Here is a 24400-nt window from a genome sequence, read left to right as displayed (position 1 = left end):
GGCCGGGGCTATCTATGCAGGGGCCAGCAGGTCTGGAGTGCAGGCATTCTGAGAGAGCAGCAGAGATGAAGCTGAAGACGAGGCTTTGCTTTTTCTATGAAAATGAGTTGAATATTCTTAGCCTGGTCGGCTGACAACACTCCATTATGAATAACCTCCAGGAAACTAAGATTCACAGGAATTTGCCTCCAGCCCTTTAAAGCCTCCTCGGGCACATACACCATTTAAGCTGCTCTTCCAAGTCCCCCTGCTAGTTTCAGCTGCCAGTTGCCTCCCTTTCAGTGTTTCTTCCTTCCAGCAACTGATCTCTAGCCAGCACAATCACCAATTGCATTTGGGAAAGATGGAGTAATGCAGCGTGGAGGGTCTCCCCAAAGAACACATTCACAGCAGAAGCCACGAGGGTAGATGCTTATTCTCTCACAGTTGTGGAATCATAGAGTATTAGAGCTAGAAGGAACATTAGGGAACATCTAGTCCAATTCCTTTATCCTAAAGGAACTTCAATTTTCATATTCCACTGGACTCCTGATGCCCCTCCCCCCTCTTTCCCCCCCTCCCCGACCAAACCTGTCAGTTTGCTCACTTCAGTCGTGGCAACTTCATTTCTCTAGTTGCTTGGGGCCCAAAACCCCTGGAGTTGTCTGGCCACACCCAACATCTGGCCCCATGGTAAATCTCCTGGGCTCTTCCTTCCAAATATAGCTACTATCTTCCTCGCCACCTCCATTGCTACAACCCTGGTCTGGGCCACCTTCCTCTCTCCAATGGACTCCTGCAATAGCCCAAGTTCAGCTTGTACCAAATCTGGCCTGCTATTAGCTTTTGTAAATAAAGTTTTATAGAAACACAGCCATATTCATTGGTCTACCTTATGCTCCAATAGTAGTATCAAGGAGTTGGCCTTGATACTCTGGTGGCCTGCTGAAGATATTTACTGTCTCTGGCCAACCCCTGAAATAGCCTATTAAATAGAAAGTTGGATAATATCAATGCCCTGCTCCAAACCCTCTCACTCACACTACAAGTCTTTTTTTTTTTTTTTAAGATTTTATTTATTTATTCATGAGAGAGAGAGAGAGAGAGAGAGAGGCAGAGACACAGGCAAAGGGAGAAGGAGATTCCATGTGGGATCACGACCTCCAGGATCACGACCTGAGCCAAAGGTAGACCCTCAACCACTGAGCCACCCAGGTGCCCCCAGACTACAGACTACAAGTCTTATAGAGCCCTGTGAACTGCCCCTGCCATGATCTCCTGACCTTATCTCCTATTGCTCTGCCCTGTGTTCACTCTGACCTGACCACACTTCTCCCTGCCCGTAGGCCTCTCTTCTTCTCCTCACCCCCAACTCTTCCTCAAATAAGCCAGACCGGATCTTAATGCAGGACCTTTCACATACTGTCCCCTCTGCCAGAAATTATATCCATGTTGACATCTGCCTGGCTTGCTCACTCTTTACTCACTTTTTATTCAAATGTCACCTTCTAGTGAGCCTTCTCTGACTGCCGTATTTAAAATGGCACTTCCTCCCCACTTCCTTCTCACGGCTTAATTTTTCTCCACAGTTTCTACCACCCTTTAACGTATTACACATCTCTTATTTATTTCCTCCCCACTTCCTTCTCATGGCTTAATTTTTCTCCACAGTTTCTACCACCCTTTAACGTACCACACATCTCTTATTTATTTCGTGTTGTCTTTCCCCACCTTCCCACTAAGACACAAACTCTGTGAGGTTAAGTTTTTTTTTTTTTTTTCTGGTTTGTTTCCCTGATATACCCACAGTGCCTAGGCATGTATTAGGTGTTCAACAGCTGTTTTTGAATAAATAAATCCTTACAAGTAGTGATGCTACAGCAAATGTGAAATGCATCAGTGTCTCAGTCAGGGTTTCTACCAACATTCCTGCTTAGGAAAGACTGACTAGGGAGCTCCAGGCAGAAATGACTTCTATACTTGTGGGGGCATTTTATTTCCCACTTGCCCACTTTCCTTTTTCCATCTTATTTCTTACCATGTAACTAGTGGACTTGCCCTATTCCTTGAGTCTATGGCTATAGTTTCTGTAGTATTTTAGATTCCACTCTTTTCTTTTTGGCCTATCATCATTAAAGCATATCTCTCTGGCTTCTATTACCAAAAGACTCTGGCCTGTCCTCTTCTAAGCTTATAAATTCATTAAAGCCCAAATATTAATGAATAATAATGTCTCTACCTCCTAGAAAATAATTTGCATTTAAACAACTTTCAGTGCCTCAATCCAAAGAGGCCAGTGATGTGGGAATTCCCAGCAGGCAAAAGGCCTGGGCCAGCTGGGGTAGTCATGGAAAGGTCCCTCTAGCAAAATCAAATCACAGCCCATCAGCAGCTGTCCACTTTGCCTCTATAGGATGAATCCAGCCATGTATATCCCCTTTGGACTATGTGTGCACACAGATACACAGGGTGTCAATTAGAGGCAGCGAGAACATCTTAACTTGCATGGAAATGAACCTGTCACTTGTGATATATGTACACACTTACATATATTATATTGATTCCTTCCCTTAGCGCTTTGATAGCTTTTCATCTAGCTTGCGGTCCCACTAGCACAAAGCCACCGCTTGGGAAGGAAAAGGAAGCTGGATAGGCATAATATTCAGCCCCCAAAGAGGCGAGACATGGAAAGGAGATGACTATTGGAGCACAAATTACAAGCATGCTCCATTGGTCTTCTGGGGCCATATTTACAATGTTCCAAAACACAGTGAAAGTTCAGAGTAGAAAGAAGGAAAAGATTGAGAGATGCAACCTTTACACCAAAAAATAATACCAACAACAATAAATTTTTGGTTCATAAGAATTTGTGCTACGCAAGGAAAGCAGTAGACTTTCTCAGGTCATCCAGAACTGCCAGAGAAAATTAAGAGAATCTTCTAAACAACTGAAGAGGAGGAATACATCCATTAGGAAATCTGACTGATTTGTCCACCAGGAGCCCTTCTTCCATCCAGAGGAAAGAGCATTCATGTATACTCCATAGGCAAGAATGCCGCTTACCTTTCTAGGATAGAGCAGATTAAGATGATCCCTTTACCTTAGTTCATCAGAACCAACTCCAGGTGGTCTAGCCCATATGGCTGTCGAAAATGAACAAATAATTTTCTTTTGAATTATGATAGAGTATGACTTGTTTCTCCCCTACTCCACATACTGCCCGTAGGTGTCTCTGAATTTGTCATCTGGTGAAATGGGTATTGATCTGTCATTCCTCCAGGGAATCCCCAGTTTCGTTTACTTCCTTCTCTAGACAAAGAGACACATTTATGTGGCCACATGGAAGATTTCTACGTTTTATCAAAATGGCATCTTATAAGTGGAAACTCACAAAAGATTAACCCAGGTTTCAGATACTAAGTACCTTGAAGGACACACAAAAAGGCAGTTTGTAAACTACCATGAAGTCAGTTTCTTAAACTACTTATAAACCCACTAACTATAGGACTAAGGTGATTCACAAGTCACTGTGAAGTAGACGTTGGTTTTTTATCAGAACAGATGTAGAATGGGTGCTCTTTCAGTATGAGCTGTTGTATGAGCTGTTCCACATGAGATGCTTCTCTGCTAGCTGCTGAGTTGTCTCCTGGGCTCGGCCACAGCCAGACCAGTGCTTATGACCCACAGCTAATACAAAATGCCCTGTGGACCAGGAAGGAGATAACCAGGGTTTCCAGGGATTCCTCACTGTACCATACATAGGTGAGTCTTTCCTACCAAATCCAAGGAGACCGAGGAACTGATAGTATTTTTACCAAGATGGATTACCTTCTAGGAGGACCACCTGACTTCCTAGGTCAGGCCTTAAACCAGTGGCTCTTATTCTTTAGCACAAACCAGAATGGCCTGGAAGACTCCCTGAAACAGTGATTGCTAGGTCCCACTCCAGAATTTCTGGTTTAGTAGGTTTGGGCTAGAGCCAAGAACTCGCATCTAACTCTCCCAAGAGCTACAACTGCTGCCGATCTAAGGAGATCTTTGAGAGAGCTACCCCTATAAGCGTAACATTTCTGTAACTTTTTCCTTTCCTCCTACCGTTGGGGCTCATGGGGCCTGTTGTTGGGGAAGATGGGGTAGAAGTCACAGCTGCCACAGAAGCACTTGGCACATGGGAGCCTTCAAGTCCAGGCTGCCATTCACGACAGACAAATAAGTGGGGTTACAGGCACATGGAATCAGGCAACCTTTCTCATGATTCCAAATATGTACATCTGTCTTGTCTGGCAGTTTGATCCTAGTTTATCCACTCCACTTTTAAAGCCCATCTGATGATAGTTGGAGTCCGCTGGCCCACACCCATAGCAATTAGACCAGTATTAGAGAAGAGCAGATTGGCAGATGTAGCCAGAGAACTCATGTAGCATCAATAAGCAAACTTCATGAGGCACGACGGTGTCTTGAGTGATTTTGCACAAGTGGCCATGTACAGGCAAGGGAGAGCACACCTAGAGAGCCCTGGTTTAGGCAGAGAAGAAAGTTCTATCAGCAGACTTCCTGGGTGTTGCAGGTGGGGAACTCTTTTGAAAATGGAGATGAGACTATCAGCCTGAAATGCAGGCAGCTACTCTGTAGCTAATTTCAAAGGACACTCATATGCTGTAGCCTTCACTCTTTTTTTTTTTTCCTAGAAAACTTGCCCCTCTAAGGATACAAAAGGAAGGCTTTGAAATCTATTTCTTTCTACACCTTGCTCCATAGAGGAACAATAGTGCAGTAAAATGTTGCCAATGAAGTAGGGACTAAGAGGAACAGCAAGGCCACAGAGTGGTTTTGGCTGATGCCAGTATTCAAGGGTGTTTTTGTATGTAAAAAAGGGAGTGGGGAGCTGCCTTAGCTGTGGGAATATTTCTGAAGGGCTAGACTGTGTCATTAAATACTGTAGATGATCTGTCAGGAGACATGACACATTTATTTCTATTCTTGTGTATTTTTTGTAGGTCAGCTAGGGTTATGATTTGCCTCATCCTTACTCTAGGACCCAGGCTGAGGGAGCAGCCACTGTCTGGAACATTGCTGATTGCCATGGTGGAGGGAAAGAAAGAATGGCAAATTACATGCTAGGTTTTATGCTTTGTCCGAAAGTAACACACTTTACTGGCTACAATGGGTTGAACACTATCCCTCACAAATTCATGTCCATTCCCAGATCCTCAGACTGTGACCTTATTTTACAAGAGGATCTTTGCCAATGTATTTAATTGGAAACTATTTGGAAGTGATATCACACTGTATTTAGGGTGGGCCCTGAATCAAATGACTGGTATCCTTATAAGAAGAAGAAGGCGGCCATAGAGACAGAGAAGGCTATGGGAAAATAGAGGCAAAGATTAGAATGTTACAGGTGAAACCAAGGAACTCCAAGGATTACCAGTGATGAGGGAGCAGAAGGCAAGCTGAGGGCAAAGCACCCATTAACCCTCCCTTGCCCCCTATACATACACAATCAGGTGGGCTATGTGTGACATTCTTCTGGCACTTCTGGCTGCCCTAAAACTAAGGGAATGGGGAAAAAAATGAATGGTTAGCTGATAGAGATCACAGTCCCACAGGACATTAGTCTCCATCAGTTTACAAATGTCTTAGTGATTTATAAGGAAAAAGCATTCTTATCAATAGCCTAACTTTCGGAAACCCATTGACTCAATTCCCTGGGGCCCTAACATCACCATCCCTTCCACAGTGATGTAGGAAACAAAGTCAAAAAGGAATGTAAATAAAATTAAAATTAAATTTCTTTTTTTTTAAGGTTTTATTTATTTGACAGAGAGAGAGAGAGAGAGAGAGAGAGAGAGAGAGGAAGCACCAGCAGGAAGAGCAGCAGAGGGAGAGGGAGAAACAGACTCCCCACTGAGCAGGGGCCTGATGTGGGGCTTGATTTCAAGCCCCAGAGATCATGACCTGAGCTGAAGGCAGACATGTAACCGACTGGGCCACTCAGGAACCCCCAAATTAAATTTCTTTATAACCTGCAGCTCATTGACAAATAGTTGAAATAGGAAGAGTATATAACATTTCTCCTTTGAAACTTCCAACTATCCTAATGTTAATGCCTTGGGGGTGGGGGAGGAGGGGAGGGGAGGGGGGCGGGGGACACTTTTGCTAGGCTACAGCCAGGCCTCCAGTATCCTGAGAATCTTCTTTAGCATATGAAAGTCCTTTTAGATACTTCTCTTTGTACTTACCTCCCCCAACTCCCAAGTTTGTAATCAGCCACTCCTCACAACCTTGGTGCAGTAGTTCTTTCTGCCTTTGGGTCCTGTCCCTGGGTTTTAATAAAACCACTTTTTTTTTTTTTTTTTCACCGAACATGAGACATCTCAAGAATTCTTTCTTGGCGGTTGGCTCTGGACCCCAATCACATTCCATAACCACATCATCAGGATCCACTAAAAGCTAGGAAGAGGCAAGGAAGGATTCTTATCTGAGCTTTCAGAGGAAGCATGGCTCTATTGATACCTTATTTTCAGACTTCTAGTCTCTAGAACTATGAGAGAATACATTTCTCTTGTTTTAAGTCCCCTCGTTTGTAGTTGTTAAGATAGTTCTAAGGTGCTAATACACTTGGCAAAGTAAGTCACATCATCACACCCAAGCTCAAGGGTACAGGAAGAGACAGTGCAGCTGTGCTGGGTACTCCCCTCAGGTCAGTTCTCCTCTGCTGTGAGCCTGGGAAGCTAAGCTTTGAGAATTGTATGAACAGCCTCATTTCCCTCTAGGTTTCTGGTTGAGACTGACCCACAGCAGGAGTTCAGAGGTAGGAGGAGAGTCAAGTTGGAGTACTTACTTTGCCATCCTTCCTCTCCTCAAGGCTGGTAGTAGCTGGGTTCCTCCACCAAAGCTGTCCTGCCAGACAGCCCTCCTCCTGTCTTTCCTTTCTCTCAGGGTTCTGGTAACCACTTCTTCCAGACCAGACACCTGGGGTGTGGAGGAGGGGAGAACAGCTGTTGTTAGCTAACGGCACTTGGCCATTCCTTACTGGTTTCCCTTAACCCTGCCTACACCCTGGTAAACAGTCCCTTTATTAATCTCCTCTAACTCTATTTGAGCGTGCCATCTGTTTTCTCTGAGACCCAGTGGTTACACATCTCTGTGCCTAGGAGGAGAGCTGGAAATCTGGCGGACACGTTGGTGACACCCTCACTAAATTGAGAAGCAGCACTACCGGACCAGTAGTGGGAACTGCAGTGAGAATGACAGATCACACATCTGCTTTGCTTCCTATACTTCTTGTCTCCAGAAGAAGGAGCATGAGCTCTGAAGCAAGATTCAAACTCTAGTCCAGCATTTCTGCAGGTGATGTAAACCTCTCTGAACCTCATACACAGTGGGTATGAACAATGCTTTTTCCCTTATTGGGCTGTTACGAAGATTAAGGGAATAAATATGAAAAGAACCTCAAAGAACCTCACTGTGGTACACAGAATAATGCCTCCCAAAGATTGTCAAGCCCTAATTCCTGCAAACCTGTGAACATGTTGCTTTCCATGGCAAAAGAGAGTTTGCAGATGTGATTAAGGCTACAGGCCTTAAAATAGGGAGATTATCCTGGATTACCCAAGGGGCCCAATCTAATCACTTGAGCACTTAAAAGTAGGAGAGGAGAGGAAGGCAGAAGAGTCCGTCACACAAATGTGGCAGAAGAAGGGGAGGCAGAAGAGACATGACTACGTAAGAAGGATTTAACATATCACTGCTAGCTCTGAGGTTGTTCAGAGACCACATGCAACTAAAAACACAATGACCCGAAAAGAGGCCTCTAGATGCTAAGCAGCACCCCCAACCCCCAGGCAGCAGCCGGCAAGAAAATGGGGACCTCAGACACTGAATTCTGGCAACCACCTGAATAAGCCTGGAAATGGATTCTCCCCTAGCACCTCCAGAAGGGAAAGCAGCAAGCTTCTGAGACCAGAAGCAAAGAAACCAGCTGAGTCCAGTGGACTTCTGACCTACAGAACTGTAAGATAATAAATGGGTGTTGCCCTAAGCCCCTAAATCTCTGGTAATTTGTTCTGGCAGCAATAGAAAATAAATACACTAGTACAGTGAGGTCTTGGTGCATAGTGTGTGCCCACTACATGTGTGTTATCTGCACTCACAGAGGAGCCAAGATACAGAGGGGCCATCCCAGGACCCTAAACATTATGTGCTCTCAAAGACGTAAGCCTGCTGTGATTCTGCAATCTAACCTCGAAGCTGGCTTTCTCTAGTGCTTTCCAGCTGTCTTGAGTGTGGGCGCCCTACATGATGAGCCTCCAGCTGCAGGAGGACCAGGAGGTGGGGCAGGAAATGCTGTGCTTCCCCCGACTTAGGCAAAACAAACCTGTGCACATCTGACATCCAGAAGGAAACTCACCCTAGAGCTGACTGTCATGTCTCTGGTAGGATATTCCTTACCTGGAACCCTCAAGTCCTGCCGTCCTCCTACCTGGAGGCAGTTTCTAATAACTGCTTCTAATTGAAGCACAGTCTAGGCAGGTCATTTCCTGCTGCTAAGGCCTTCCTTCTGTTTCCCTGCACCAACCAACTCCATCTCTCCAACCACATGGCAGATCTTCCAGCTGCCTAACCAACCAAACCTAGTCCTTAACCAGAGAGCACAGACCCTCCTTGCTATAACTGCTTTATTTGATGACTGAAGCTCCTATGCTTTAATAACTAGGTCAAGTTGAAATAACACCCTGGGACACTGGGCCCTGAGCCAGGTGTCGGAGATGTGGGCCACTCAGCATTCAGTCACTAACAAAGTGTGCAGAAAAGCAAGAGGATTAAGGGCTACCCACTGGGTACAGACATGTGCCTCTAGCTTGAATCAAACTGTAGAAATTTTGCCAAGTCCCAGTACTTCTTTAAGGTTCCAGACCAGCAACCAGTGATTGTTTTAATAATAATTTTCACTGCCATTCTAGGAAAACCACCTCACTATAAGGAGATTGTAATAATAAGAGCTAATATTGGGTGCTTAGCATATACTGCGCTCTGTCCCATGTAACTATAAAAGTGTTAACTTACACTCTCGAGGCAATTTGAAGAGTTAACGTCTATTATTATCATCTAGCTTTACAGATGAGGAAACCAGGACTCAAGAGAGGTTAAATAACTTGTCGAAGGTCACCTGGTAGTATATGGCTAGAGCTGTAACTCAAACCTAGGCTAAAGTTTTCTGTATACTACATCCCGCACGGATTTCTCTTGATTGAGCCAACATACATAGAGCCTTTAGGTCTTGACCAGGCATTGTGCCAGCCCCTGGAGATGCAAATATACCTGGGGAAAACATTCGTTTTCTCCTAGCCGACATGATAGGAGACAGATATGCAGAAAGAAATATGTATTGACACATTAGTAACATGACCAAAGTATAATGGAAGAAGTAATTAGACTGCCTACGTGGTGGAGATTTCTAGGAAAGAAGAAAAGTAGGATTGAGAAAGGCTTTTTGGAGGAGATAAAAGAGGAGAAGGGACACAGACATAAATGAGAGACAGAGAGAGAAGTATCACATATAAGTGTGGGCAAAATGCTCATTATCCCTCTTTCCCTTGGTTTCCTCATTGCTAAAATGGAGATCATAATACCCATTTCCAAGCTGTTACAAAGATTCATTTAGATGATAAATCTAATGTGAATTACCTCTGCTTGAAACATTCTAAAATATATTACTCCCTTGCCTTCCACCACTGCCCCCCACAACCCACTAAAAAAAAAAAAAAAAAACCCTTATATAAAGATCAGATGAGTTCAAAATCCAAATAAAAAGGCTTGGGGGCATTAAGAGGGAAACATAAATGTAAGGTGGTTAAATACTGGATGAAGGAGCCCAAGGTTATCTAAGAGAGACTTGGGTTCTCTCTCCGGGAATAGGCCTCCTCTTGCTCCATCGAAACACATTCCCAAGAGTAGAGATGGTCACGCAGGTGGCCTGTCTTTCAGGGACTTAAATCTACTGCATTTTCTGCACAGAGCTACATTAAGCACACAGCCTCAGCAGCTCTCGGGATGAAATGGAGCATCCCTCAATCTCTACCTCTGAAGATTGGGGACAGTCCTTCCCAGTCACTCTTCAGCTTTAGGGGGGTCGGTTGGTCTCAGGGACAGCTGACAGCCTTATTTAGCCAACCAGCTGCTCTGTGATACACGATGTCCTGAATGCTCAAAGTCTGGTGGATGATTCTTTTGTATCCATATAAGCAGCAGTTGGAGGAGAATCCATCAGTCCCTTTGGTAGCCTCAGGGTGTCAAGGCTGCCATTCAAATCATTACCACCATAATTATTAACCATTGTTTTAGTGAGATATCTGCTAGGCAATTGTCTTTCTTTCTTTTCCTCATCATTAGAAAACAATCACACTTCCCTGGAACAACGCTTGCCTCAAGTCACATCAACACATTTATTAAGCCACTTCTGTTTTCCCAGTTCTACAGGAAGTCGTGGAGGAGGGAACGCTTAAAATATTCTGTGATTTGAAAGAATTGAGGATTCTTTCAAACCTGAAGAAGAGGTCCATACGCGCACACACACACAAAATCTATAGGAAAAAGTCACACAAGTATACAATAGACCGCTACAGTGTCAGAGAGGGGCAATTTTATTTTCTGGTGTTTTTTTTGTGTTTTTTTTTTGTTTTTTTTTTACAGTGGGGATGGGGTGCAATGAAGGAGTCACACGGATTGAGAGGATTTGGGAGGAGTGGGTTGTTGTGGTGGGAAACTGCATTCTTCTCCCTCAGGTACGGCCAAGGGAGCCGACAGGGAGGCGCTCCATTAGAGTAGCCGCCAGAGCCTGACTTTTTGACAAGAGAGTTCATCATTTCGGGTAAAGTGTTCAAGGCGGAGCGTCTGCTCCGGGATGGACGATGCGTCCTGCGTGACTCGGTGCGACGGCCGAAGTCCCCGTCCACCTCTGGAACCCACCTTGCAAGCACGCTGCCCCCCGACAGCGGTCAGGGCTGCGCGGGTCGGCGGGTCACTCACCGGGCTCCAGGGGTCCTGGGCGGGAAGTCTCGGGCGTCGCGTCCCACCCCGCCTGCCTGCCTGCCCGCCCGGGGCCGGCGGGGGCCACACCTGGAGGCGCTCGCCCCCGCGGCCGCGCTGTCTGAGGTGCCGGGGCGAGGAGGAAGCCGCTGCCGACGAGGCGGGAAGGCGCCCCGAGCCCGCCCCCGCCCCCGCCCCCGCGGGCCCCCCGCCCCGGGCTCCCAGAGCGCCGGGCAGCGTCGCGACGCCCCCACGCGACGTGGGCCGAGGGGGAGGGGCGGGGGCACCGCGGGGGCGCGGCGCGCGGGCGGACGCGGGGCCGGGAGGGGAGCGGGGAGCGGCCCCTGGCGGCGCTCCTGAAGCGTGAGGGGGGCGGGCCTGAGGGGGAGAACCGCGGAGGGGCGGGGGGGGGCACACTCAGCCTCCGGGGGCCGCGGCGCGTGGGCGTGGGCTCCAGGCCTCGTCGGAGCGGACTGGAGCGGGGACCGGAGCCCCGCGGAGCAGGAGCGCGTCGCGTCAACAATCCCGGCGGCGGGGGCGGCGGCGGGGGCGGGGGCGGGGGCGAGTGCGCGTGCGCGGCGCGCACGGCGGGAGACGGAGGGAGGGAGGGAGGGAGGAGGGAGGGGAGCGGGCGTGGGGCGGCGGGAGCGCGCGTGCGCGCGCGCGGCCAGGCAGCCTGGGCGGCGGGTCCTGCTCGTGACGGACGGCGGCGTCCGGTCCTGCCCGTGGCGGTGGTGGCGGCGGTGGCGGCGGCCGATCCTGCCTCTCCCAGCTGCCGCGGCTGCTCCAGACACCTGCGGCGGCGCCGGCGGCGACCCCGCGGCGGCCGCGGAGATGTGGCCCCTGGCGGCGCTGCTGCTGCTGGGCTCGGCGAGCTGCGGTGAGTGGCCCCTGTCCCCCGGCGCGGCGGCCCCGCGGCTGTGCGGGCTGCGCGCCCGGCTGCGAGCGTGGGAGGCGGCGGGCCCGGGCTCCCCTCCTCCCCTCGTCCCCCCGTCCCCTCCTCCCCTCCGCGGGGCTTCGGCGGCCCGGGGCTGGCGGCCGGGATGCCCGCCCCCCGCGCCCTGCGCCCTGCGCCCTGCGCCGCCCGGGCTCGCCCCGAGGAAGCCGCCGCCGAGCCGCGCGCCCCGGGCCCCGCGCCCCGCGCCCCGCTGGACTGTTCGGGGGAGGGCGCGACGGCAGGCGAGGGGCGGCAACCGTGAGCGGCGAGGGCCCCCTCCTCGCGCCCCTCTTCTTCCTCGGTGCGTGAGCGTATTTGGGGGCGAAGGAGGGAGAGTGGGAGGGCCCGGGCCTCCTGCGATACAAGTGCGCATTTTGGCGAAGTCTGCAAGACGGGATTTCTCCCGCTTGCCCTCCCACAGCAGCAGAGGACTTAAAGGAGACCTAAAGGAGCAGTTAAGTTGCATTTCCAGCCCAGCATTTAATCAGAAGAATCTTCTGGCCGCCTTTTTATTTATTTTATTTTATTTTATTTTATTTTATTTTATTTTATTTTATTTTATTTTATTTTATTTAAACCCTAGAAATAAGCTACCTGGCAAACTCTCGCTACCCCCACGCCCTATCAGCCACTTAGTACAGTTCAAATCGTACGTTCAAGTTTTTCCGCTTTATTTGGGTGAGCCATTTTAATAGCAACCCGGATTTCGCTTGAAATATGAAGACTCTAACCTCCAGTCAAAACACATTTGCAGCAGAGTGGGCTTTGGTGTCTCTCAACGCCAAAGGCGTTTGCTTCCCCCCCCCTCCCCGCCCTCCCCCCCCAGGCTTTTGGAATCCATTATGCTTTTTTTTAAAAACAAAACAAAACGTGTGATTCGTGTGTAAAAAGTGAGGAATGGGAATTTTCGTGGTTCTGCGGTGCCTGTCACACTTTACAGCTGTATAGTCTTCTGCGAACTTGTAAGATCCAGTATTGAATTTGAGTAACGGTAAAATACAGTTGTTACATTTAATTCTAGAAAGCTAAGTTAATTACGTTTTAAACTGATTATTAGCCTCACTGTGCCATTTGTAAACGCTTGTGATTTCAAGCCATTTCAGGTATTCCTTTAGGTCCTCGCTTGCCACTTTCTCCAATCTCTGAAACATCCTGGGTTGTTGGAGCTGTTGATGACATCCTTATTATCTGAAGTGTTGATAATTAGATAAGGTAGTTTTTGTCATCATCATTAATGGCTTATTGCCATTACTATTAGTATAGCGAAAATAGTACTCTCGGAAACCTGTTATATGATCAGAAAGCTTCATATTGAACCAAATTACACATTTTAATAAAGTATCACTCAGACCACTGGCAACAAAAGCTAAAGAATAAAAAATGTAAATCATTTACTATTTTAAAAAGCAGTGGTCCTGTTTCCAAGCAGATGGAAAAGAATTGCTATAATAGTACTTTGGGGAATAGGATTTCTGCTAGGCCTTATTTAATAATAGTTAAGTCATATAATTAGCACTCATTTACATGCAATATTAATGTGCTCAAGCCCCTACAGAGTCACAGAATTCGTAATTTATAGTACTTTATTGTACTTAGTTAATAATAACCTGAAAAAAAAATAGAGGCATTATACGTTTGACTTCTGTTAAGTGTTGAATATAAAAGAGGAAGTGATAGTGTTTGTCATAAGCTACAATAGGTTTCGTGTGTGTTTAATATGTAGTTTTAAAAGCACATGTATGAAGATATAATAGTCTCAGAACACCAGTCATTATCGACCAGCGTATTTGAGACTGAATTTAGAATTCAAAATGAGTAAAAAAGTCACAGATTTGTACATTTATTTGTACTTAAGTTTGATTTTGCTTTCAGTTTCATTTATAGATGATTGATAAAGTCATTTTTTGCCTTTGCCACTCAGTTTCAGTTGACCTGTGTGGTAAAAGAAACTACCTGACATGCTCCTTCCCTCTACTTAAAGGCAAACTGCAACTCCCCTATTGGTTTATAAGACACAGAATGAATTACTATGCTCCTTTCCTCCCCCCTCCCCTGCAAATCCAATTGTACTTTGTTTAAAAGCACATCAGCAGTTCCAGTAGTTTTTAGTAACTGGCAAACAAAACTTGACTCAAATAATGACAGTGACATGGACGGTCTTTTTAGTGGTTGAATGATTTTTCCTTGTTCACAATGAGTTTTTAAAATCGAGGGTACACATGATTAAAAAACAGTCTTATTGTCTAAATCGAGTAGTAATTTGTCTTGCTTAAACGAAAATGTTTTCTTTTAAAGAATATTACTTTTAAACACAAGTTGCCATTTTAAGGAAGTAAATGCCTATTTAAAAGTATTTATTAATGGGGCCACCTCAGCAGTCTAGAAGCAGTGTGTTAAAGCATTACACTAAATGCCTGCCATTAGGACACTTGCTCATGCTGTCATCTGTATTTTGGCAGATGTTTTATCTTTGCCACTGAGTTGTTAATGGAGATTTGAAAGGCCAGGTTCTAAAGAAGAAAAATAGGTGTTTTTTTTTTCCCCAAGTGTGATAAATATTCTAAGTTCACAATAATTACTCATGTTATTAAAACCAAGTTTGCATTTCTTAATGTTAATTTACCTATAGCTGTAAAAGCATTGTTTTTAAAACTTTAATGTCCTTTTTGTGATACAGTTTTCATATAACTATTTTAGCACCTTTTAGGTTTTTGCTGTAAGTTTTTTATACAAGATAAAAATCTGTGTATTTTGATATTCGTGTTTCAGCCTAATATAATGCAGTCTTGGGTTGTCATAAGGTAGCTTTTACTTTGTGTCCTAGTACAGATAGTTCTTCCATGTTAAAAGAACAAGAATAATAGTGTAGGATGAATTTTTTAAACTCATTGTAGTGCTAAAGCAAAAAATACATAAAGCTCAAGAAATTTGATCCTGATATACTTAAACTAAAGCAATATAGAACCTAGGTATTTTCCTTTTCTTAGTTACGTGGAGTTGAAACAGAAACTATAAATTATACTCTCCTCTGAATATTACATTCATTATCTATGGGACAGTTATATAAGACTCAGAATCTGGTCAACCCCAGTGTTTGAAATTCACATTAAGAGAATAAATGTGCATATTTGAATACATGTCACACTTAATGGGTTAAAGGCAAGGCATTTGGCAAGTGCAGGGTCTGTCAAAACTATTTCCATTGCAATCGTGTATGAGCCCATGCCATGTTCTAAGTACTTTGCAAGGCCCTCTTGGGTAAAACATACATTTTCAGACTATGCCTCTCAATAACTTAAAATGTAGTTTGTAAAGAGTGGCGATCTTTGTTTTAATCTCTTGATGACATTCAATATGTTTTAAGTGCTCAATAAGCCCATGATTCTGGATGTTACTGACTTGAAACTGCTCTCTCCCTTGTAATTCCAGGTTTATCACTTCTGTTCTAAAAAGGCCACTTTAAATCTAGTGGGGGATTACTTTGAGTGAGAACTAAACACCTTATGGACATGCCTACCTTACCCCAGACCTTATTTTGTCTCTATTGAGGAGAGATCTGTCTAAATCCTCCTTTTTGACCCTAATTCTAACCCGATCTGGTTTGAGACTCTAGTTCTTCATACCAGGGGCTTGATCTGATGGCCAGACTGGTAGGATTCATTTTAAGCAGGTATCTTTACTCACGAGCTTTGCTTCCTTTACCTTAGTAACTGTTGGGCTCCTTCCCCATTCCTGAACATCCATTTCAAGCAGATAATTAACTTCCTACTCTATTGCAAAAAATAGTGATGTGTGGTGTGGACTCTCTCAGCTTCCCTCCCACCATTACTAAACTTATCTACAATATCTTAAGCAACCATCTCATTCTCCTCCCTCTCCCAGTTTCAGAAGTATACCTATTCACCTTTCCAAGGAAGGGTTCATCTGTCTACAGCTCTTTCACTTCCATCATTTTGGAGACCTGCCCAATCAGTTTAATTCTTCTTCAGCCTTTCACCTTAGATCTTTCCCTCTCCAGTGGCTCCTTCACTCTAGCTTGCACACATGCTCAGGTTTTACCCCAAATTATAAATAAGAAGAACCAAAAAAAAAAAAAAAAAAAAAAAAAACCCTTGCCCTAGTCCCTGTCTCTACACTTTTTCTATTGTCTTTCCTCTATGCTTTTTTACACTGCAAAGTGTATTGAAGGAGAATGCTTCTTCATTCTTCCTTCCCATTCATTCCCAAATGCAGTGTGACTTTTGATCCTGCTAGTCTATTGACATTGTAGATAAAAAAGCTAATGATAAAGTTTTCAATCTACAGGCCGTTTTTTACTAATACCATTTAGTAAAAACTAACCATCTGTTCAGTCCACATGAAGACTCTCTTTTTGATGTCCACAGTGGTGCTTTTTTGCGTCTCTCACTTTTTCTCACTTCCTTGATTTATTCTTCTTTAATGATTTTTCTATAAATATTGGTGTTCCCCAATGTTTTATTCTCTGATTCCTGCTCTGCTTGCTTTGCAGGGACTCTCTGGGCAATCTTGTTTATGTTCACAATTTCACTTACTAGCTATGATCTTAGTGATTCCGAAGTCTTCGTAGCTCTGACCTTTCTTCTTAAATCCAGATCCATATGTCCTGGGATCTACTGGGCATCTTCATTTCATTGTACCACAGGTATTTTGATACTCAGCCTATTAAATGTTGAAAGAATATTCCCCTGTAAATCCGCAAAATCTCTTTTTTCTATAAAATCCACAATCTAACTAGTTACACATACTTCTAGTAAACAATTTTAATTCATTCCTTCTCTTCTCCCTTATTTCCCACATCCAACTTACGTTGATATTGTAATTTTTACTGTAATGTTTCGGCCATCTCTCCAGGTGTCAATTATCTGGACCATTGCAGTGATTTCTTAATGTATCTCCCTTTCCCTTCTCCCTTCTTGTCCTCAGTTCACCTTTCATGATGCTTAAATACAAGTAAATCTGCATGGTTTGCTATGGCTTATAATATCAAGTCCCAGTTCCTCAGAATGACATTCAAGGAAGCCTTTACAATATTTCTTAACCATCCCTTTTTCCTAGAGCACACTTGAAGAATTTTCTGCCTCCAATTATTCACTTTCCTCATTCCTCTGCACGTGTTATGTACTCTGCCTAGAAAGCCTTTCCTTTTCTATATCATTCCTACTCATCCTTCAAGACCTAGTTTAAACATCATCCTCTAGGAAGATCATTCTAGACACATTTGTGTAATTTTTAAGAAACTCTTCCATGCAGTCTGCAACTGACTTGATCAAGATTTTTCATTAAAATACGTAGTTTCTGGATTCCATAATCAGGTCTATTGAAGTGAGAAGCAGTGGTGGATTCTTTTGACATATGGAAGAAGAGCAAGTCTTCTCTGATACAGTTCACAGTTTTCCTTCCTTGGGATTCATACTTTAAATTTTTTTCACTTATAAGGAATGTATTGATTCATACTTGCTGGACCCTGGATCCATAGGATACCAATTGAAGAGATTGTCCTTGTTTGTCTACCTTTTGAGCCTAATGGAGAGATCAGTTAAGTAAAACAGTAATTGCAAGATTCAGTAGTAAGTCTGTGACAACCCTTGAACAGGGAGCAATGGGAGGGTCAATGAGCAGGGAATGAATATGATTGAGCATTGGTAGGAAAGGGGAATAGGACTAAACATCTCCATTATGTTCTAGCGGGAAGAACCAAAGTTAGTAAACTATAGCTGCCATTTATTGAACATTTCCTATGTATGTGAAAGCACTGCATTAAGACCTTAATATTAATTATCTCATTAAGTCTTAACAAAATCTTGGTGAGGTGTACACTACCTCAGTTCACATTTTATGGTTGGGGAAACTGAACTACAGAGGTCAAATAACTTGTCAAAGGTTATACAACTAGAAAGTGGTAAGTTCTGAGCCAAAGTCTGATTCCACATGTGTGCTCTTACCTGGACACTTGGTGAAGAAGTGTTTGCCAGCCTGTCCAAAGGCATGGAGATGAGAGAGCATTGCATATTCATGTAATTGCGGGAGGTCATTAGGGTTGGAGCTTGGTTTGGAAATGAGGGAGTACAGGAGGTGGAACTGGACAGGATCATGAAAGACCTAGTTTGTATTCCATGCTAATGCACTTAGAATTTAGCTTGAAACAGGGAGGGGGGAGTTGTTAAAGTATATTAGGCAAAAGAGTGCACATTTGCATTTAGAACAGTTATTTTGAGAACTGTGGAAAATATATTGGGGCTGAGATGGGAAAACATTGAGGCTGGAGTTAGGGAGCTAGTTAGGAGGTTATGGCAATATCCTAAAAGAGAGATGATAAATTAATTCATACAACAGACATTGAGGAACCATTAAGTAGATTAAGCCTATTAAGAATTCTCATAGCTAAGGAAAGGGAGGAATCTAGCATGACTCTTATTAGGTCCAGGTCTAGTTAACTGATAATAAAAAAATACTTGGGATGGTGAAGATTTGGGAGGAGGTTAGGTGGAGGGTAAGTTGATTTTTGGACATGTTGACTTTGAATTAACTGTAGTACATTGAAGTGGAAGTACACAGCAGACAGTTGGCTGTCTAGGTCTGCAGTTATTGGGGCCTAGTTTAAAAGTGTATAGGTTGTTAAAACTGTGGAGTAAGAGAGAATGCTGAGCCCCAGGGGAATTGGGAGTTGGGAGGTCGGTGCTGGATATGAAGTTCTAAGGGGAACCCTAATATTAACTGTAAATCAAGGAATAGATTTCAATAAAGAAGGAAAGCTGTAATGAGGTGGACAAAGCAGAGGAAATTCAGAATCAAGAGCTGTAACAGAGGCCAAGAGATAAGAGCAAGAAAGGAGCTGCCTACTGGTTCAGGACCTATAGAGTAGTCAAGATAAGAGAGTAAACTGCACATTCAGTTTTTCCCAAGGGATTATTGGGGGCTTCGGTAAGAACTATTGCAGTGAAGAAGAGATAGAGGCTGGGAAGCAGATATTTAAGAAGTGAATCAGGTGAAGAAATGCATTTAGATTATTATTTTAGGATGCTAGGGAGGAAACAAGTATGAGTGATTTTTTTAAGTTGACTAATAAGCATTTTATTTATATGTTAAAAAAAACACCTATGAATGTATGGGGGATGTAGGAGCTGATCATGAACTAGGGAAAGTCTTTGGGGAGATTAGTGGGTGTGGAAATGAGAACTAACTGGTGAAGGGATGCAGTTGTAAAAAGAAGATGAGAGGGATATGGATAATGGGGATTGCAGGTAAATTTATAGGTGGGAAGTATTGGAAGCTTCTGGCTTTTCATCTAAAGGACTCAAAGTAAGAAATATAGCTTCTTTGGAGAGTATAGGATAAGCTTTTGCAAAAGGGCAGTGATTTAAGGGTTATGAAGGAGAGATAGGTTTTGCATGGAACATGTAAAAAGATAAATGATTCAAGACCCAAATGGATGGGTGCTATGACAATCTTCTCTTGTTCCCCTAGTAGCAATGCAAATTTTCTTAGAAATCTATAAGACTGATTACCCTCCTGCCCATCTTTAGCACTTTGCTCATGCCATTGGATAGCACTTACGACCTCCTGTTATAAAAAGTATATATCATTGTTCAGAATGAGAATTGAAAGCTAAAAACATCATTGTTTTTTTTTTTTATTTTTTTATTTTTTTATTTTTTTTATGATAGTCACAGAGAGAGAGAGAGGCAGAGACCCAGGCAGAGGGAGAAGCAGGCTCCATGCACCGGGAGCCCGATGTGGGATTCGATCCCGGGTCTCCAGGATCGCGCCCTGGGCCAAAGGCAGGCGCCAAACCACTGCGCCACCCAGGGATCCCTTTTTTCCATCATTGTATCCCCTCATCATATCACAATGTTTCAGATCAGGTTATCCTCAATAAATGTTGCATCTGTACATTTCTGAGCTAGGTTTGTTTGCTGTGACTACCATGTATTATTGAGCCTTCTCTGCAACATACAGTAGCTGTTTTCAGGACTGCAGTCTGAAGTGGTTTGTTGGTGGTCTGTATTTACAGAAGTTGTGAAGTCTACTATTTTTGGCATTTTATATAAAATTATTTCCTCATTTATTAATTTATGTGTAGCTCTTGCGTCATGGAGCCATAGGCATATTTTGATTATTCAGTTTCCTTATCTGTATTAATTATCTATGTGCTTTTATTTGCTCTCTATATTTTAAATCTTTTTTTCACTTTGGTGTTTCAACAGAAAGCAGTAGGCAAAAGAGAGAGAAAACTCAAATCAGATAATTTTACTACTTAATTGTTTTGTTTTGTTTGTTTTGATAAATGTTTATAGAGGATGAAGTTGTAGTTAACAGCTGGTGGAGTGACATTTTTGGACTATATTAATTAGTGCAAGGGTTATTCAAGTTACAGCTTATCTAGGTCAATTTTACTTTGAATTTTATTGATAGCATTTATTCTACTTAAATTGCTTCAGCTATAAGATTCTTTTATTGCAACAGATAATGTAGTGCAATTAGTGCTTTCTGTACTCTTTAGAAAATTCATTCTCTAAACAAAAAATGAAATTGTGGAGATTTCACCAACCACTTCCTTACTTGGAGCCTTCTAAAAAAGTTTGCTAGGATAACTGAGCTCTTCACTTGTATCTATTTTATTAAAAGGTGGTTTTTAGAAATAATTTTTTTAATCTTGACTCAGACACAAAATGACCATGTATCAAAGATTTTATTTTACACATTAATTAACAAGTAAACAAGGAAGATGGTAAAACTTTCTCAGTTTTAAAAGAAAATTGAGAGACCAGACACAATTATAGGCAATCAGGAATGCTGAAATGAATTTTCAAATAGATGCAATATTATCCTCATGGCAATAAAACATGATTTTTTGAAGTCTCTTCTTCCACCAGGGAGGAGTGAATTGTGGAACAAAGTTTATTTGCATCTCTGTGGACGGAAATCATTTGCATTACCATTAATCCTCCCAAAATTATAAAATAGCTCAGACAGATAAACACAGTGAAAGGCACAGGGCCCTACAGAATGAGATATTCCTAAGGAATTTGTCACACAATTCCCAGCACTCCATTGAAAGGACACTCAGTAATCTTTTTGTCCATTGCAAAAGCTTTCACTATATTTTCTGACACTTCCCTTTCTTTCTGATTCCAACATCTTACTTTTTCTCCCTTCCCTTTTATTTAAAGATTTATTCTTTTTTTTTTTTTTAAGAGAGAGCCTTAGGCTGAGGGCTGGGGGGCAGGGTAGGGCAGAGGGAGAGGGAGACTCTCAAGCTGACTCTGGCTTAGTGTGGAGCCTGCCTCGAGGCTGGATCCCACAACCTTGAGATCATGACCTGAGGCAAAATCAAGAGTCGGATACTCAACGGAGCCACCCAGGTGCCCTGACTTCTCTCCTTTATTGTACACACTAGTTCCCCCCACCCACCCACCCCCAGTGCTTCTTTCTCAGGGAAGATAATTCACAAGCCCAAGACTTTGAAAAATGCAGCTGGAAGTCCAGTTTTTGCCTGACACTTCCTAATATTTTGATGGCAAGAAATGTAGAGAAGTGGGAAGAGGTGAGCTGTGGGCATCCCCATGGCTAGTTCAAACTGCAAATCCCCAGAAATAAAACAGTTTGGACCTGCCAGTCAGAGAAAGTCCAGATCATTACATTAAAATGCTATATCACCTAACTTAACAGTATTGATCCTCATTTTTATAGCATAATATTGTTAGCACTTGCCCAGGTATTTTCTTCTTGATGCTCATCACAATTCCATGAAGTAGCCCAGTGTTCGTTTTTGACCCTCACTCACAGAGAGGAAACTAAGGCATAGAAAAGTTAAATAAACTCATTAATTTGTACTCAGGCTTTCTGATTGTCCAAGTCCTATTCTACTATGCATCCTAGCATTCATCTCAGTTACTGAATAATAATTATGTTCCTAGGATAATAACATCCTATGCCCTTGATTTTTATTCCCATTTTATAAACGTGGAAAGAAGAAATCTTAAGGACGAACTATTGAAGTTGATGTTTTACTTGTATTTGTTAGCGCTTTATTTTTGAGGGAAGAGCCAGCTAACTACTTAGGTAAAAGAGTTGATAAATGGCTGAACAGTATGGAAGACAGCTATAATTTCTCCATATTCTCGTACATTAGATGAAAGGTAAGTGATTGGATTTACTTTTCCAATCCCTCTTTTATAAGGCGACGATAGTTCATTCTAGAGGGAAGAGTTGAAGGAATACAGTAGCCCACCTTCTTGGTAGGGGATGCGTTCCAAGACCACCAGTGGATGCCTGAAGCCATAGACAGTACCAATCCAAAATATACTGTATATGTATCTATAATAACACTTAATTTGTAAATTAGAGACAGTAAGAGATAAACAATAACATAATAAAATAGAACAATTATAACAGTGCACTGTAATAATAGTTACGTGAATGTGGTCTCTCTCTTTCATTGTACTTATTTACAATGTACTTACTTATTATGCTGTATTTACCCTTCTTCTTGTGATGAAGTGAGGAGATAAAATGCCTACATGGTGAGATGAAGGATGTAGGCAATGTGATGTGACCTAGACTTAGGCTACTATAGATTGTCTGACCGTGTGTCAGAAGGAGGATAATCTGCTTCCACACTGAGGTTGGCCACAGGTAACTAAAATCACAAGAAGCATAACCATGGGTAAGAGAGGACTACTGTATACCCTATTTATTAGCAGTATCTGCTCTTGGTAGTAACTCGTTTCTTAGTTTTTGTTCCAGTGGTTTATGGTTTCTAGGAGGAAAGAATACCTGTAATATATATTTGGAAATTATTGTTCCGTAGTTGCAGTGAAATATAGGGGTGGGAAAATGCCTTTCTATTGTATATAATCCTTTCTAATACTTACATACAAAATGACTATTGCTGTCTGTATTTTGCAATGGGAAAATAGGCACAGAGAATGTTTTTTCTCCTTAGCATTCTAAGACTTTCCTTCCTTCTGGAGAGATGTGATGTGATTCATTTGGTTTACTTTTTTGTATTAAAGTCTAGTAGACCCAGTCATCTTTTTTGGAAATGCAACATAAGGATAGAGATAAACTTCCTATCAGTTCAGCAAGTTCTATTTGGAGGAAGTATACAAAGTTGAGACTGAATATAATATTGGTTTGATTTTCTGTTCAAAATTTTCCCATGGTAAGAACGGTATTTTTCTACATATATCAGTAAGCAGTAATGATTATTTCAAAGCTTCCAAAGCCAGATACTACACCTGCATGTTCCAACAGAGTTGCTGAATTTATTCCCAAGATGCATGGCAATGTATACTTTGTATTACTGAGATTGAATAAGGAAAAGTTAAAATGTTGTCTACCAGCTGTGCACATTAATATTAAAATAATTTGGATTTCTTTTCACCTTGCCTGTCTTCCCTATAGTTTTACTGTTTGCTTAAATGAACAAGTGAAATATTGCTCTTTATCTTAAGTATCTGTAACAACTTAAAGTGTAGAATCCTATAATGAAATTAAACAATTTTCTTTTTCTTTTTCAGGTTCGGCTCAGCTAATATTTAACATAACCAAATCTGTAGAATACACTGCTTGCAATGAAAGTGTTATCATCCCATGCTTTGTTAATAATGTGGAGGCCACAAACATTAATGAGATGTATGTAAAGTGGAAATTTAGAGGAAAAGACATCTTCACCTTTGATGGAGCTGTACAAAAGACCACTCACGGTGATAAGTTTAAGAGTACAAAAATCGTACCACAGAAATTACTGAATGGCATTGCCTCTTTGGAGATGAGTAAGGAAGAAGCTGTTGTAGGAAACTATACTTGTGAAGTTACTGAATTAAGCAGAGAAGGCGAAACCATCATAGAATTAAAATATCGAATTGGTAAGATCTCTATAAAACCTTTCCATTTATTTGTCCTGTAGCATCCTGATCCTGTTAGAAAGGGGGCAAAATAGGGCTGGATACTCCTTTGAATCAAAAAGCAGGCTATTAATAATAAATGTTGATGTGATGTTTAGGACCTTTAAGATCATGAGGTTTACTGTATTTGCCTTCTATCTTCCAGAGTAAAACTTTTGTTGTTAATTTGTATATTGTGTGGTTCTCAAACTTTTTAGTCCAAGGACTATTCTGTTGGGGTGAGCAGTCTTGAGGTCATTGAAGTACTTTCTTTCATGTGATTTATTTTCCAGCCTCTTACCTATTATTTGGCCTTTTTAAAAATCCTTTTACTTTGATCAAGGGTTGACAAGTCCCAGACATGTCCCCTTTGCAAAGAATAGAATAGAAGAATCAGGAGATTAAAAAATCAGATTATCATGGATGAGTCCTTGAGGTTTCCTATGCTTAGCTTTGTTTTGGTGTTTTTTTCATTGGCTAAGATTCAGAAGAACTAGAGTTCCAATTCAGTGTATTTGAATTCAGCCTTGATTATAGCACCATG

The 24400-nt window shown here is 42.7% G+C and overlaps 1 protein-coding gene and 1 long non-coding RNA gene across 4 annotated transcripts in view; one reads left to right on the top strand and one right to left on the bottom strand.

Annotated features, from left to right (window-relative positions):
* The window catches only part of LOC112678913 (uncharacterized), a 164731-nt gene extending 153535 nt beyond the window's left edge, over window positions 1-11196 (bottom strand). Inside the window, exons 1-3 of the long non-coding RNA XR_007407906.1 lie at window positions 11011-11196; window positions 6824-6954; window positions 6222-6432 (exon numbers count right to left, since the gene is read on the bottom strand). This is a non-coding gene — a long non-coding RNA (uncharacterized LOC112678913). The remainder of the gene's footprint in view (window positions 1-6221; window positions 6433-6823; window positions 6955-11010) is intronic.
* Window positions 11197-11620: 424 nt separating this feature from the next.
* The window catches only part of CD47 (CD47 molecule), a 43728-nt gene continuing 30948 nt past the window's right edge, over window positions 11621-24400 (top strand). For all 3 annotated transcript variants that reach the window (XM_025478380.3, XM_025478370.3, XM_025478361.3), the window contains exons 1-2: window positions 11621-11890; window positions 23491-23838. In XM_025478380.3, the coding sequence (XP_025334165.1) occupies window positions 11845-11890; window positions 23491-23838 (394 nt within the window). In that variant the 5' untranslated portion in view covers window positions 11621-11844. The remainder of the gene's footprint in view (window positions 11891-23490; window positions 23839-24400) is intronic.

This window comes from Canis lupus, chromosome 33 (assembly GCF_003254725.2).
Source record: "Canis lupus dingo isolate Sandy chromosome 33, ASM325472v2, whole genome shotgun sequence".
In the NCBI taxonomy this organism is placed as follows: Eukaryota; Metazoa; Chordata; class Mammalia; order Carnivora; family Canidae; genus Canis; species Canis lupus.
This window is presented reverse-complemented; position numbering and strand designations above follow the sequence as displayed.